We start from the raw sequence: 15,911 nt of genomic DNA on the forward strand, positions 1-15,911 counted from the left end.
ACAGGAATTTCAGGAGGAGATACAGAAGGAATCAGCTATTCACAGGGAAAAACATCAGTTTGCAGGGCTCAGATCCCCACAACAGAGTGCCCAGACTCTGCCTTTACACTTTGGCTTCTGTGCCTTACTTTTCCTCTCACTAAAGTCCTGCCAGTTTCCCTCATGCTCAGGTTCCCAAGATAGTTAAAAGCAGCTTTAGGAGCAGGGCTAGATGATGGGAACTGTCCCAAGGCTCGACAAAATTTCTCTTCTCAAGCCTGACAATTCCAGCCAAGGAGAGAGGAAAAGCCTGCATGAAAGAGGTGTGAAATCAAAGCAGTAATCAAATTGAGGGATAATGAGAGAAGCTGAAGAGGTTTTCAATGTTCAGAACAAGATTAGCAGCTCCAGGCACAGGAGGGATACGACATTTTCCCTGCTGTAACAACTCTGTGATGCAAACTGCATCTCAAATCCTCCTCCCCAGCTCTGGGACCTGTTCAGCCACAAACATGGTGCTGAATTTTTAAAGCAAAGTGGAAGCTGGTCAGAGAGGTGGTTTGCAAATAAAAATCACAGAGGACAGTTTGGAAGCACCAGCTGGAGCAGAGAGAGGCAGAGCCTGGCCCCAGGGTGCAGCACGGCCACACGACACATGCCTGAAACTCTAAGAAATTAAAGAACTTGCCACTTTTTTTCCCTCAGGAGCTACAGAAGGTGCTTTATGGAATCCCTGCCTCCTTCACACTGCATCAGCATGCAGGAGAGCGCAAGGATGAAGATTACAGCAGCTTCTGCTGCTGCTTCCATTTCCTGACTCAAATCTCACCAAAATCTGTCACTGTTGGGCCTACCCAAAGTCTCAGATTCACTTGGTCCTTGCAGGATTTCAGTTCTGAGGAGCATGAAGGGAGATAAAGGCACTTGCAGACACCAGAGATGCAATTGGTGCTTGAGGTGTATTTCACTGTCCAGGCCCGTGAGAGCTCAAGACTCCATCCCTCAGAGGAGAAACTCAGTTTGACCAAATGCCATTCAAATCCAACAAACATTGAGGCATTTCCCCAAGCACTGCTGGGCCATCAGGTACCACCCAAATTACTCTGTGGGACCAGAGCAGGTCCCTGGCACAGGACACAGATGCTCCCCTGGGAAGCTGCCTGCATTGCCCATGGGACTCACAATATCTACTTCTGAAGACCCCAACATCCAAAAAACTCCACACTCAAAGCCTTTAATTTGGGGTTTCACTTCTCCACCTGTCTGTTGTCACTAGGCAGCTGCTCCAGTTCAACACCCTTCTGATGGGTACAAATGTTCTCCTAATTTCCAGCCTAAACAGGAAGTTATTTCCATTCATTCTTCTGCAAGTACTGGGAGCTTGTACCTGATTTGCTCTTCCTCTCCTGGTGTGCATTTGTGCACATAAAATGCCAAAGCCAGGAGCATTTCCTTGTTTAAATCATGTCATTTGTTCTTATTATTTCCTTCCCATATAGTTGCACGGATTTGGTGCTGGCTCAACACTCAGAATGTCGACAGCACAAAGTCCAGTTCTCACACCAACTTCTCCAAGTTTTGGACCAAGCCTGCAAAGGAAATACAGCGAAGAAATTCCAAACAGGGGCCCTAATAAAGGTAATAAAATGCCACATGCCTGTGTTTGCTGCAGGGAAGAATAGTGCTATTTATTAAATCATTACAAACAATTAAAGCAGCAGAGGGGAGGAAGACAGTGCTATCGTTTCCAGCTCCCCAGTCCTCTGCCCCTGGCATGAATTCCATAAAGCACAAATCTCCCAGCAGAAATCCCTCAGCAACTGATTTCCTCCTCGTGGAACACAGCGGGCACACACCCTGGCTTTCCTGGCCACAAAAGGAGAATTTGCCTCAACGTTTTTCCCAGCCATGCAGCTATGATGTCAAATCCCCCTCCCTGCCCTGCCAGGAGATTCCTGAAGTGACAAGTTTCTGTAGGGTGACAACTCTCTGGAGAGACACAGAGAGCTTTGTGTCAGTGTAAGGCACCCCCACAAGGGCAGATCCCGAATTCAGGCTCCATCTTTGTTCACAAGCAGCTCCTAGCAGAAAATTCACAGCGATTGCATTTCCCCAGAACAGGTCATTTCAAGCACATTTTTCTCTTGAGCTGTTCTGCCTTTCACAAAAGCAGCGTGCCGGGATTGCTTTGGAGTATCAGGAAACATAGCAACACCCAACAGCCGGGATCCAAACCCACTTATCAGCTCATCCCCACATCTCCTGGACTCACTTGAATGCCCAGAAGAGTCTGAAAAGCCAACTGTTTTTCCAAGAAACGGCTGTGCAGTCGAAAGGTAAGTGGCAGGGACAACCAGCCCCACACAGGTGCCTCAGGCAGGGGAAGGAGCAGGAGGGATCCATCCCTTGCTGGCAGAGGTGCAGCTCAAGTGATGCTCACTCACTATTTGGGTTGCTTTTGTTGCTTTTACATTAACAACGCATCTCCACACCACAATTGTTCTCCCTCCCTGCAGCCACATGAAAAAAATTCACTGGTCTCTCACCTCTTTCTTGCCTCTCTCTGCCTGAAATAATTTTTTCCCTCATACAACCAGCAAAACAGGGCTTGTTTTCATGCTGGAAATAAGTCCACAAACTCTTGACTGATTTCAATATGGACAACATCACTACAAACCACCCATTACTCGGGTGTCCCAGGGCAGCAAGGGAGGGAAATTTGACAACAGAGGTGGGAACACCAGCCTTGGGTAACAGCATCATATTCTGCCTCTCTCACGGATGCTTTTCTTCCCAGTCCAGAAAATTCCCTGCCCTTTTTAGGGCTGTAGGAGCCTGCTGTCTGCCCCACAAAATGAGGAGCAAACCAAGCAGGAATGCTGCAGAACACCTCTGTTCCTATGATATTATTCTGCTGAACGCATAAATCCACAGAAGAATGGGCACTGCCAACTCCTGATTGCAGAGGAGGGAGTTCGTCACATCCTCCCTCTAAATTAGGATTTATCAGAGATGGAGAATTGATTGCCAAGTAACCTGCAGAGACACAAAACTGCTCTGCAGTTATCTAGGACTCACTGAGCAGTACAAAAAGGTTATTGATGCAGCTGGGGAGTGTTTCTGTACAGGATGTGCACCTCTTGATATCCCAGGTGGGGAAAAATTTACTTAACATTTCCAAGGAGAAAGCAATTCTTCTTATTAAAAAAAAAAAAAAAAAAAAAAAAGGAAAAAAAAATAGAAAATCAACTTCATGGCAAAGAGCCTCAGTAAGAGTTTGCAGAATTTGGTGAAAACAGGTCATTTACAAGGAAATAATTTTCATCTGCCTTCAGGTGGAGTTGTGAAGCAGGTGGAGACGGAGATGTCTCAGACACTGAGTGTGCTCCTTACTGACAAAATGACACTGATATTACCAAGTATTAGAAGTGAAAAACTTCAGTGATAACTCAGCCCTCCAACACAAAACACCTTCTCCCACGCAGTCAGCACTTGTCTGAAATCATTCCTCTTGGCAAGAGGCCCTGCATGGCCTGGAGAGTTCTGCACTTCAGAAATTATTCCCTGTGGAAAACTTTTATTTTTTTGCTTTTTCTGCTTCTCCTCCACAAGCATCCAAAACTTCTTTTTGGTGTGGTCATCTATAGTTTGCATCAATATGATTTCTGATGGGGGCTTTATTTACCCAGCAAGCTGTGAAAGCCCCAGTCAAAGACCTCACATTTCAATCCCCAGGGAATTAAATTTGGGGCTTTGCTTTGGGGCTCAAATTAGATTTTAAAGAGAGAAGAGCCAGGAGTTCCTGACTGTCACTGCTCTTTTGGCGGTTTCTGGGGCCCACACTGAATCCAGTCCCTCCCTCACTTGCTCAAGCATCCCCACTATGGCCATGAGCGTGGGGTGCTGATGAGCAGAGAGCACCAGCCATAAACTTCATCTTGCAGTAATCCCTTCCCTTTTCCTTTTATCTTATGCATTTTAAATTATTTTTATGAGTTTTATAGCACACCATTTCCTACTCATTCACCTTAGTTATCCAGCTTACATTTTCCTCCATCACACTGACATAACCAACACAGCTCATGCTCTTAGCACTGAATTTTCATGAGCACATACATGGCCACAAGAATTATGATGTCCTATTTAAGTAGGTCAGGCTGGTATTAATTGTAAAACAGAGCTGTAATAAATTATTGCAGTCCAAAGCCAGAAGCAAGTTTCACTAAGCTCAAACTAGGCCTTCTGCTTTTCCCTATTTTCCTTACAATAGTTGATGGTATTGTAAACTTGGTACTCCACAATGTCTGTTGGCCAAAAGAGTGTAGAGAAAGGTGCCAGCTCTGTGTAATTGCACTGGAAAATGTTGTTCCAGAAAACAGATTTCATCTGTTTTGTTGCTTTGGGTTTTTTTACAATGAACATTGTACAAAATATTAGACCATTTCTCTAAAACATGATATTAAGGTGAAGATGAGTCATTTCACTGTCATAACACAAAAGGGAGGGGAAACCAGAGTGAACAAAGCAGCAAATTCATTCAGCAGCAATTTGCACTCCATAACCCTCTGGTGCTGAGGCTTTTAGGCCAGAGGAGCTCTGCTATTTAAGCAGACAAGGCAACACATTAAGCTGTTGCTTAGAGATATTGGAATATATTGAACAGAGCCTGCTCCCTGGTGAGATCCCTGAAGGGCTCCAGGCTGCTTTTCCAAGGATGCATTATAGCCCTGTTGCAGTGCTGCTGTTTGTAGAGACTCACAGCTTTTCCAAGCAGGTCAAGCAATGACAGAAAGGGTGACTTTTCACAAGTGAAAGTTCAGATGGCATTAAAAAAGTCAAAGTGAAAACTCATCTCACTTGAATGTGGCAAATACCAAGGGCTCTTAGCAGCTGTGTTACAACCAGCTTAATAGCAGCTAAATAATGTATATTCCTGCCAGGAATGCTGATGGATCACAGCACTGCAGGCACAGGAAGGACAGGGATCCAGGGAAGAGCTGATTCCTACCTGCTGACTCACGCTAACTTTGGGCTCAAAACATCCTTTTATTTTGGTTTTGCTCTCATCCTTTGAAACTAGGATTCCTCCTTATGTCTTAATCTTCAGCTGTGCTGAGGAACCTCCTTGCACACGCTCTGTGCACATCTGATAAAGGCAACCAGCAGGAATCAGAGCCCTGTTAACAAATCCGTGGTCAAGAGAACTCCAAAAGGAAGCAATTAGCTGTGCCCCAGAGTACTGCAGCACCAGGTCCCATCACATCCAGGACTTTTTCCTCACAGGTCCCACAGGCAAATTACACAAAAGCTGTCACTTACATGGGCTGGTGGAAGAACTCTGAGATAGAGAAGCAGAAAAGCTCCAAGTCCAGAGGACCAATCGACCCATAGATTGATGCAGCAGATTAGCTTCTCCTGCTTCCAGAATGAGGCAGCAGCATCTCTGGCACAGTCAGAGCCATGGAACAGTTTTTGCCCACTCCTTGTGCCAGCACTGACACAAGGGAAGGCCCAGGCCACTGCCCTGAGCCCCTCACACGCCACCAAGGTGATGAGCAGCACCAGAAAAGGGGAGAGTCCACTTCCAGAAACCTCCCTCTTCCAAAGGGCTCTGCTTTCAACAGACTGAGCTGCCTCAGGGCAGCAAACCAACCAAAGCTCACTTCCAGCCCTGGAGAAAAGCAGGGAAAAATGCTGGAGAATAAAAGCACCCTGGAATGGAAGCAGATTTTCATTTCTCTCTGGAGCAAGGCTGTTTGAAGCCAGACCAGTAGGGAGTGGGAGAGGAAATGAGGGTGTTTAAAGCAGCATTCCCTCTGCACTCTAAATTCTCACAGATATGTATTAATTGCAGCAGGACTGGAACTGTGTCCTTGCTCCCACTGTCACGAGTATCTAGCAGAACTCCCTTAATTAACACATCTCTCAGCACAGCTCCTGCTGGGAGCCAGGCAGCCTTTTGCAATGCCCCTTGCCCTCCACGGCTGGTGGCACTTCTGGGTGGCCCCAGCCAGCACCACGGGGCTGGGAAAGGTGTGGTAGAAGAGCCAGGGTCTCCAAGAAGTGTTGGGAATGAGGACTAACCCATTGCAGGAGCCTCCCAGCCACTTTCCTGGCTGGCAGGGAGCAAACAGCTTCAGCCAGCCACCCAGCAGCTCCTGGTGCTACAGCTTTTATTCCCCATCACAGCTGGTCTGAGGAAATTGCAAACACAGCTTTTGTGTCGATTGCTCCCCTGCAGAGACAGACGGGACAGTTATTGATATGTGCTTTCCCTGAGAAAAACAGGCTGTTTATGGACTCGTTACTCCCATTTTCCTTAAATCACTTCCTGTACCCCTTTGCCTTCACTGCAGCTTTCTGGTGGGCAGGATGTGTCACCAGCCCCTGGATCCATGACAATTATCACTGTTCAAAAGCACTTTCTTTGCCCACAATTCACCAGCTTACCGATGGAGACATCTGCCCTGCAGTCACCCCTCAGCACCTACACCTCTTGCCTGGTTCCCTGAGGTGTGCTCCAAGGTGAGCACCATCACCTGCCTAAGCCTGGCTCAATAAGGCTGGGAAGGTTTCAGGGGGAAGCAGGAGGACATCCCAGCTTGTGGGTGAATGTTATCCTACAAATAGCCTGACCAGGCACACTTACCTTGCCAGAAGCAATTTCAGCCCATTTGAAGTAATCAGTTCTGGACATGTCTCAGGACAGCAGGTCCTGTTGTGGTAGGACAAGGGGGAGTGGCTTTAAACAGAAGGTGGTTGAATTTAAATTAGATATAAGAAAGAAGATTTTCAACAGTGAGGATGGTGAGGCACTACCACAGGTTACCCAGAGAGGTGGTAGATGGCCCATCCCTGGGAGCATTCGAGGTCAGGTGGGATGGTTCCGTTCTGAGCAATCTGATCGGGTTGATGATGTCCCTGCTCATTGCAGGGGGGTTGGACTAGATGACCTTTAAAGGTCCCTTCCAACCCAAACTACTCCCTGATTCTATTATTAACCTGCAATGCTTTTGAAAGCCTGAACACTTCATACAAATAAATCACCTTAATAACCAGTGACTGCAAGACAGCCAGCCGAGAACATTTTGTTTTGGTAAACAGATTATTGATTGTATATCTGTGTCCTTGAGATGAACTTGACTCCTTGACAGCAGCAGGAGCCCAACAAAACAGGTTCTTTATAACTCCAAAATGGTGGATGGCCTTTGTCTGGAGCCAGCAGCACATCAGCTTTAGGAAGGCAATAAAGCACCACTGATTGAGCACTGGCAGGGATTTCCCCCTCCCTAAAACGCTGCCTTTTCTTTGTTTGCACAGCTGACCCAAGATGCACAGTGTGCACATGGGCTTCAAGAGGCAAAGTCCATCTCCATGGCAGGGATTTGCCAGGAATAAAATCTTTGTCCCTGCTGCACTGTGCTGATGATGGAGCTGTTGGCACAAAAGTAGGTCCAAGCAGCTCTGAGGGAAAGTACAGCTCGTGCCCTTTGTAGCAGCATCTTCAAACCAGTGCTTGATTTCCAGGGCTTTATGCCACTGTAATGTTTATAATCAAGGGATGCCCAGCCAGAAAAGACAAGAAAAGTAAAACATTCTCTCCAATCGCTCCCCATCACACCAATATACAGGGATCTGTTTCCCCTGTGCACAGCCTCTGGCCCTGGTTGGGCCCAGAGACACACAGAAGAAATATTTTCTCTGTTGGTAGAACAGTTCCTATTGCAAAGCAATTTCCTACATGAATTTAGATCTGTTGGCAATTGTTCTCCCCAAAGCAAACAAGTTTTATTGGAGAACCAGGCAAGGAGCTCCAAAAGCAGGTGCCAGTAATTTGTTTGGGGCATATAAGCAAAAGCCCCTCTACCCACACCAGGCAATGAACTTTAATTAGTCTCCATCTCATCTCTGACAGGTTATTTTAATCAAGCACTTCCTAACCAAGGCACGGAGAGCATGTTCACTGTGGATAATGAGGAGTAAGGCACAAGACAGAGGGTAAAGCATGAGGGAGCATCATCAGCACCACAGTTCCTGCAGCCCCCTCAGCTCCCAGTCCCTCAAACACACAGCACCCAGGTATACCATCCCTGGCCATGGCAGCATGATGCCAATTCCAATATAATATAGTTTGGGAAGAGAAAGAACAGCTTTTAAGCTATCCCAGAGACATACTTTATGCTGAAAACCAGAAAGCCTCAAAGGATTGTGGATGAAAAATACTTTAAACCCCTTTTGTTCCAGGGCATAGTTACAGATCAGCAAATGCAACATCACATTCTCCTGAATTTTTCTGCCTTCCTGTATGTTTTTCTCTGAAAAAAGGCAACAGCAGTTCCTGGAAACTGCATTCCCCCTGCAGACCTACCAAAGCCTTGCTTCATTTACAACTCCTTATAAACCACACCAGCTTTCCCAAAACAGGCAAGAGGAAAGCTCCAGGGGTGTTTCAACTGAAGAAGTATCATCCATATCATTCTTATGCAATATAATTGAACAATATAATTCCTGTTTCATTTTCCTTAAGTCCAGTGTCTGGTTAGATTTTGGCCAAGGTACAGAAAATATCTTGAAGGGTTGTGCATTGGGCATAAAAAAAAAATCCCATCTGCTGAAAAGTCAGTTATAGCCATGGCCTTAAGAAGTGCAATGAAATGTTTTACTCCCACCCAGCTACTGATGCACAATAATCTTGCCAGAAGAATATAAAAACATCCAAAGAAGAGGAGCAAAGTCGAACACAGTTCTTGGCTACTGGCTCAGGTCTGTGAGCTGGCCCTCCTGGTGTAAATGCACTCAGCCAGGCATGGCAGTGATGGATTCCTGTGTTTTCCCTTGCCTTGTCTGGAAACAAAGGTCAGGCAACATTTAAAAGACTAAAGGAGAATCAAAAGACTCTTGATTTCCTTTTCCTTTTTTTTTTTTTTTTGTCTTTAGGGACATGCTGGTGAAGTGATCTTACATTGTTGCTCTATAACCTCGGTGCATTTCTGACAAGCGTCACGGGACTCCTGCACCTCCTGATGCACATCTCAAGGATATCACTGAATTTCCAAAGCTGGATCAGAGACCCAGCTGGAGAAACCCACCCAAACTCCCTCAGAGCAGCCAAAAACAGCACAGATCTTGCAAGGTACGTCTATTTGTTTATTTTGCACGTTGGTTGCTCACCCTCCTCCTACACCCTTTGTTAACACCAGCCACTGTTCCCTATTGAAGCAGTTTAACCCCCTGCTTCCCACAGTTTCACGCATCCCTCACTCAGCCAGTCCTGGGTGCTGCCTGTGTCCCTCACCATCTCCCTCATTCCTGAAGGAAACATCCACCGTATTTACTATTTTAATAACCCTGCAGAGATAAACCCCTTGTTTCCCCCTTCCCTGATCTGAGCAAGTGCTAATTGCTCAGACACGCAACGCGCACACACAGAAGCATCGTGTTGATCTGATTGCAAATCCCGGTACGTCAGCAACCCAGAGACCCTCCTCCAACTCGGATTAGAGGGAAGAGGCTCACCAGTGCGAGCAGCAGGTGCTGGAGGAGGCAGCGGAGCCGCTTCCCAGGTAAGGGACACTTCAGCCCTCCGTCCCTAACGCCGGCAGTCCCACTCACTTCATTGCTGTGCCACAACAAAAGGCAAGAGAAGTGAGGCACTTCTCTTTGCAGAGCCTGGGACCGGTTGCCAAACCTTTGATCTTTACAGAGCGGGTAGTGGTCGGTTGTTTGTTTATTCCCTGTGGAGGAATTCTTGGAAGTATAGGCAATAGTGATGGATGTAGTAACTGCTACAGGTGGGATGATTCTTGCCGTGTCTCTAAAGTGGATTTGCTTTTTAAAAGGATACTTTTCTCCCTCATCTCTGATTAACCCTGAACTTCTGAGATTTACAGGTTTGTCTGTCTGTCTATGCCAAATTTGGGGTGCTGCCAGTTGTTTGTACTGGGGATGGTTTTCAGAGTAAGTTCATAGCCCACCCTTGCTGAAAGGTGTACTTTGATTGCAGGGTAATCCCCTTTAACCGTTAATTTCAGAAATACTCCCTGAACTATTTTTCCCCCTCCTTCTTTTGCTAGGGGACCCTGGGAGTGGGGAGTAGCAGAAACTTCTTCATGTTTGTGAAATCCCAGTCCGTGAAGAGCCTGAACTCCGACACAAAGGCAGGCGCTAATTAACCACTGGAACGCTTCTGCTCCGGCACCGAAAGCGAGAGCTGTGCCAGAGAAACAGCAGCCATCCCTCCGGTGCTCCAAGGGCTGTGAACAGCCAGCCAGGCACGAAATTCCCCCTTCTGCCTCCTTGTTCCTGCCAGCCCCAGAAGAACTGTCACTGCAGACAGCTGAACAGGAGCCACTCAGCTCCCCCAGCAAAGAAAAGCCAAAGCTCACCGGAATGCTCTCGGAAAGAAGAGTTCCTTGACTTATTTAGAAAGTCATTCTTCTCTTGATTTCTTGGTTCATGGAGCCTTATGTCTTCCAAACATTTTTTTCTCCCCTCATCACTTCAAAATCTAACTTCTCCAACAGGGGGGAGAGGTAGGTTAGGTGGTCCATGAAGCCTCACAACTCACCTTTGAAAATACGCTGCATCTAAATGAGGTAACAGCTGCTTCTCACAGGAGGGGGAAAAAACCCAACCAAACAAAAAACCTCTCACTTCTGGGCTAGCGAGGCTTTCAGTGGTATCTGAGGGTGGTCTGTGATCAATAGGCATGGGAAACATCTCCTTTTGGGATGATCTGAACAGCTCCTGCAGCAACGCAGGCAACAGCTGCTACCCGGAAAACAGCATGAGGTTCAACTTCACTCTCCAAGAGCAGGCAGCTGATTTCTATGTTGTCCTGCCTGTGATCTACTCTGTGATCTGTGCTGTGGGGCTCACAGGCAACACTGCTGTCATCTATGTGATCCTCAAGGCCCCCAAGATGAAGACTGTGACCAACATGTTCATCCTGAACCTCGCTATCGCTGATGACTTGTTCACCCTTGTCTTGCCCATCAATATTGCAGAGCACCTCCTCCGCTATTGGCCCTTCGGAGAAATCCTCTGCAAGGTCATCTTGTCCATAGACCACTACAATATCTTCTCCAGCATTTATTTCCTGACAGTGATGAGCATAGACAGGTACCTGGTGGTACTGGCCACAGTCAGGTCCAAGAGGATGCCCCACCGCACGTACCGAGCAGCCAGGATTGTCAGCCTGTGCATCTGGATCCTGGTCACCATCATAGTCCTCCCTTTCATCATCTTTGCCAATGTCTACACCGACGACCTGGAGATCAAGAGTTGTGGTCTCAATTTCCCCAAGCCTGAGAGGTTCTGGTTCAAAGCCAGCAGGATCTACACCCTCATCCTTGGCTTTGCCATTCCGGTATCCACCATCTGCATCCTCTACACCATGATGCTCTACAAGCTGAGGAACATGCACTTGAACTCCAATGCCAGAGCCCTGGACAAAGCCAAGAAGAAAGTCACCATTATGGTCTTCATAGTCCTGGCTGTGTTCCTCTTCTGCTGGACCCCCTTCCACCTGGCCACCATCGTGGCTTTGACCACTGACTTACCCCAGACCTCCATGGTCATTGGGATATCCTACTTCATCACCAGCCTAAGCTATGCCAATTCATGCTTGAATCCTTTCTTGTACGCTTTCCTGGATGACAGTTTTCGGAAAAGTTTCCGGAAGTTGCTGGAATGCAGAACTTCTTGAACAGGGGGTTGGGGCTGGCAGGTCCCTGCCCTTCTGGGGATTTTCAGGGGCAACTTTGCCGACTGGAGGAGTGGTCAATGAATGCACAGCGTCCTTTCTTTCGTTTACATGTAATGTGTGGTCTGTTTGTAACCCTCATCAGCAACGAGGTTTGTCCTGCCCACTTGCAACTCTTGTATTTCCCCTCTTTGCTCCTACCAACTTCTCAGAGTTGCATTTCCAGACCCTGATTTCTAATTTCACCCTCTGAATTATTAAGGACAGAACATTTCCTTTTCAGGGGTGTACTTCTGCCACAGAGTGGTCCTTTATTGCCATCTGCTGTACAGCATGGACAGGCTGGAGACCAATTTCCAGACGAGTGCAAAGCTCAGTTCTTTATCACTGAGTTATTAGGGAGAATTGTTTAATGGAGCAGAGCTAATGAGCACTTTCAATGAAACATCAGTAAAACAAAGGATGAGTATTTGGAAGAGAAAAGAAACTATTTTCAATGTTCATGTATGTTCCTGTGTGTTATGGCTTTCTTTTGATTTTGAAGGATGTTCATTTTCCACCCCACCACAAATTTCCTCTTTTCTGACTTGTTGAATTTAGACCAAAAGGAAGATTTGAGTCTCCAAAATAGTTCATAACAGCACACCATACAAATACTATAACTGTGAGAACCTGTATTAGAAATCATTTTGAACTAGTTGTTCCTGTTAAGTGTCAAATACATATTTATTTAAGAGTGAGTAATGAAATAAACCTCATGGGGCAAAAAAGTGACTGGTCCTTCTTTCACAAGAGAAAATTTATGCTACTTGTGCCATATCTTTGCTATATATATTGCATTTTGCCTATTATAAAATAAAACACGGTAAGTTTGCAAGAAAATTAAGGTGTTTTGTAAGCCATAAGAAAAACTCTAGTGAGCACTGCAGTTATAAAGTTTCTTCTTTCACAGATAGTCAAAATACTTGAACAAAACCAGGACTTGACTGGGAGAGTGTGGAGATCAAAAACTCCTTATTAAAAGCTTGGAAAACTCATTCTCACACCCTTTAGCCCTGTGAAGTTTGTATGTTACTGGTTTTAGGAAGGCTGTCTTAGCCAAAATATTTCTTTCAAGTTTTCCCCCAACCCCAGGTACCAAGCTCTGCTGTTACCTGTCCACATTCCCCCAGGAAGGTGCAGGACAGGGAACACAAAAGGAAAGGAGACTGCAGTTCTCAGCTGAAATGGGCTCTCAGAGCGATGAGTGGGTGTAGGTGGAGACCCCGGGTGAGACTGCTCAGGAAAATTCAGTGTCCTGAGCATCCCAACACCAAAACTGACAACCCTCGATACCTCGGGATGGAAATTTCATTTATAGGAAACTAAAAACAGATGTGTGGATACAAGATCGCTCTGTTGCCTTCTCCATGTTAAAGGTGCTAACTGTGGTAGAACAAGGAAGGAGAACACATCCTTCCAGGCAAAACTTCTCCAGGAATTTTGCTTTAGCATGGTTGCCACCTGCTGGCAATGGGCTTCCCAGGTGGAAAAACCTCTCTGAGAGAGAAAACTGACTAAAATTATGTCACCTCTCACGCAAGCTGCCCAATCAGCTGAAACATCGCTGTTCATTGACTCTGGGGCTCTAGGAAAGGCAATGTATTTTATTAAGTATAAAAACTACTATATGTTTTTAGAGGGAAAGGACCTTTTCAGCATGAGTTACTTCAGACATGACAATGATATTGCTGGAGCTTTTTCTGTTAAATCACAAGACATGACAGTCACAGAAGTACAGCATGGCTTAAGCAGGGTTAAATTTCCCAGCACCGTGCCCACTTGGGTTTGAATGTCTCCAAGGATGGAGATGCCACAGCTACTGTGGACAACCTGTTCCTGTACTTCACCACCCTAGCAGTGAATTTCCTTCCTATGATTTAATGGAATTTTCCATGCTTCAATTCGTGTCTCCTGTCCTCTCACTGGACATCACTGAGGAGAGTCTGGTTCCCTCTCTATGAATCCTCCACAGGCACTTCCAGACATTTCTTGTATCCCCTGACCGTTCCCCTTCTGAGCACGAGCAGCCCCATCTCAGCATCTCCCCATGGCAGCATCCTGCTGCATCCACGATTTTCTCCATGTCAAACACCTGACACGAGCCTTGTCCCCCCGTGTGGGTTCCAGGCTCCCAGGGGAGAAGGATTTGCATTGGCCAGGTCTCCTGCCGTGCCCAGGAGAGGCTGCGGCTCCCGCGGAGCCCCGGTGCCGGTGCGGTTCAGCCCGGCGGCACTAAGCGGCACTCGCTGCCTTCAGCTCAGCATCGCCGCATCCCCCGCAGCATCTTCGGCCTCACGCACAGCCTGGCACCCTGCTCCTGCCGGGAGCCAGCAAATTCGGCCTTCCCGTGCCTGGGTAGACCCTCGGAGCACAGCATCCGAAGCCAGGCTGCTTCGGCTTCTTCTGGGAGAGCAGAAAACACCTCCAAGGAGACGCTTGCCCACTCCCAGCAGCAGATCTCCCCAGGGAAACCCCGCACGCCAGCTCCTTCCTTTGAATTTCCTCCCACTGCTGGGGCTGGCTTGTCACAGGAGCCCACACCAGCTGCATCTTGAACACTGGAAGCGGGGAAATAAACCCCATTAGCTATTCACTGCATAAACCCCCTCCTAAAGCAAGCATCCCGTCTGGGCTCTGCAGTGTCGCAGGAGGCTGAATCAGGAACCTCAGGGCTTCCTCCTCCTCCTAAACCCTTCCCAGCCAAGAGCAGGGAAGTCAGCTCAGCCTCGAAGCCAGGGAGATTCCCTTCTGGCACAGTGAGTGCTGTGTTAATGGGTGACAAGGTGCGGTGCAGCCACGCAGCTCCCTGGACACGGCAGGAGCTGAAGCCTTTCTGCTGCTCCTGCCCACTGCAGCAGCAGGTTCCTGCTGCAGGGAGGAATCGCCTTCCTTCTGTCACACCCGTGAGGACACAGCCCTGGAGGACTCTGCTCCATCATCCCTGGCAGCCATTTCCTGCCCTGGAACAGGAATTAGGGCTCATATTCCCACTGCAGGCTTTCAACGCAGGCATCAGAGCCAGGGCAGAGGATCGGAAGCAGTTGTTGCTTTTAAAGTCTTCGTGCTGCAGCAATATTGGCTGCTTGGATCAATTGTCCTCATCCGAGCCATGCTGCAGTTTGTTCTCCCGGGAAGCTCTAATCTCCTGGGTCTTAGACAGTCTCACACTGCCTTCCTAAGGCTGGTCATGATTTTTCGGTGAGAAAAGAAATAATGCCCCACTGAGAGTTGAAGGCCTGGCTCTCAGAAGCATCTTGATGTGAGAAAAAATATGAAAATAAAAATTAAACATGGATAAGCAAAAACTTGGACTGTAAAAGATGAGAAGCAGAAGGGTATCCAGAAGATTGTGTTCAAATCAAGCCAAGAAAGAGAATTTGTCTCTTCTCTGTACAACCTGACATCTGTAGCACTCACTTTGTTTCCTTGGGACTGCTGGGAGCCTCTGGGTGCTGGTGAGCCACTGATGGTCCCACCATGAACACAAGGAAATGGTGACCCTCTGGCTTTACTGCCAATTCTGGGAGAAACAAGCCCAGTTTGGTGCCTTCAGAGGGTCTCAGCACATCAAGGTTTGACATTCCCACCTGCTGCTGAAGGGAAGGGAACTTCCCAGGCTGGATTTCCTCTGTGAAATCCTGAGGAACCTGAGGATCCTCTGTGGGCTGTGGGACATGGCTCTGGCAGCTCCCTGTCCATGCCCAGGGCAGAGTGTGTGGGTCTTGCCCCATCCACACCACCACTGCAGCTGAGGTTGTGCCTGGAGGCAGTTTTGGGGTGATAAACTTGTTCTGTGGCAGCTCTGAGGCCTCCAGAGGAGCTCCAGGCTTGTCATCATGGAGTGTCAGGATGAGAGGAAACGGCCTCAGGTTGTGTCAAGGGAGGTTCAATTAGATATTAGGAAATATTTTTTCACCAAAAGGGTGGTCAAGCCTTGGAAAAGGCTTCCAGGACAGTGGTGGAGTCACCATCCCTGGAAGTGTTCAAAAAACCTGTGTGTGTGGTATTTCATGGTTTAGTGGTGCACGTGCTGGTGTGGCTGAGTTGACAGTTGGACTCGTTGAGCTTCTCTAAATTTAATGATTCTATGATTCCATTATATAGGCATCCTCAAAAAAATCTTTCTAAAGAAACACCTGTTGAAAAACCACAAGCCCCATTTCCCTCCCTCCTCCTCCTTTTGACT

At 47.3% G+C, this 15,911-nt stretch overlaps 1 protein-coding gene across 1 annotated transcript; it reads left to right on the forward strand.

The window, feature by feature from the left end:
* Window positions 1-10,644: 10,644 nt before the first annotated feature.
* On the forward strand, window positions 10,645-12,340 carry NPBWR2 (neuropeptides B and W receptor 2). Its single transcript, XM_041458353.1, has one exon. The coding sequence runs from the start codon at window positions 10,688-10,690 to the stop codon at window positions 11,684-11,686; it is 999 nt and encodes a 332-aa protein (XP_041314287.1). The 5' UTR covers window positions 10,645-10,687; the 3' UTR covers window positions 11,687-12,340.
* The last annotated feature ends 3,571 nt before the right edge of the window (window positions 12,341-15,911 follow it).

The sequence above is a fragment of the Pyrgilauda ruficollis genome, unplaced genomic scaffold (assembly GCF_017590135.1).
Source record: "Pyrgilauda ruficollis isolate IOZ18807 unplaced genomic scaffold, ASM1759013v1 scaffold127, whole genome shotgun sequence".
Taxonomy (NCBI): Eukaryota; Metazoa; Chordata; class Aves; order Passeriformes; family Passeridae; genus Pyrgilauda; species Pyrgilauda ruficollis.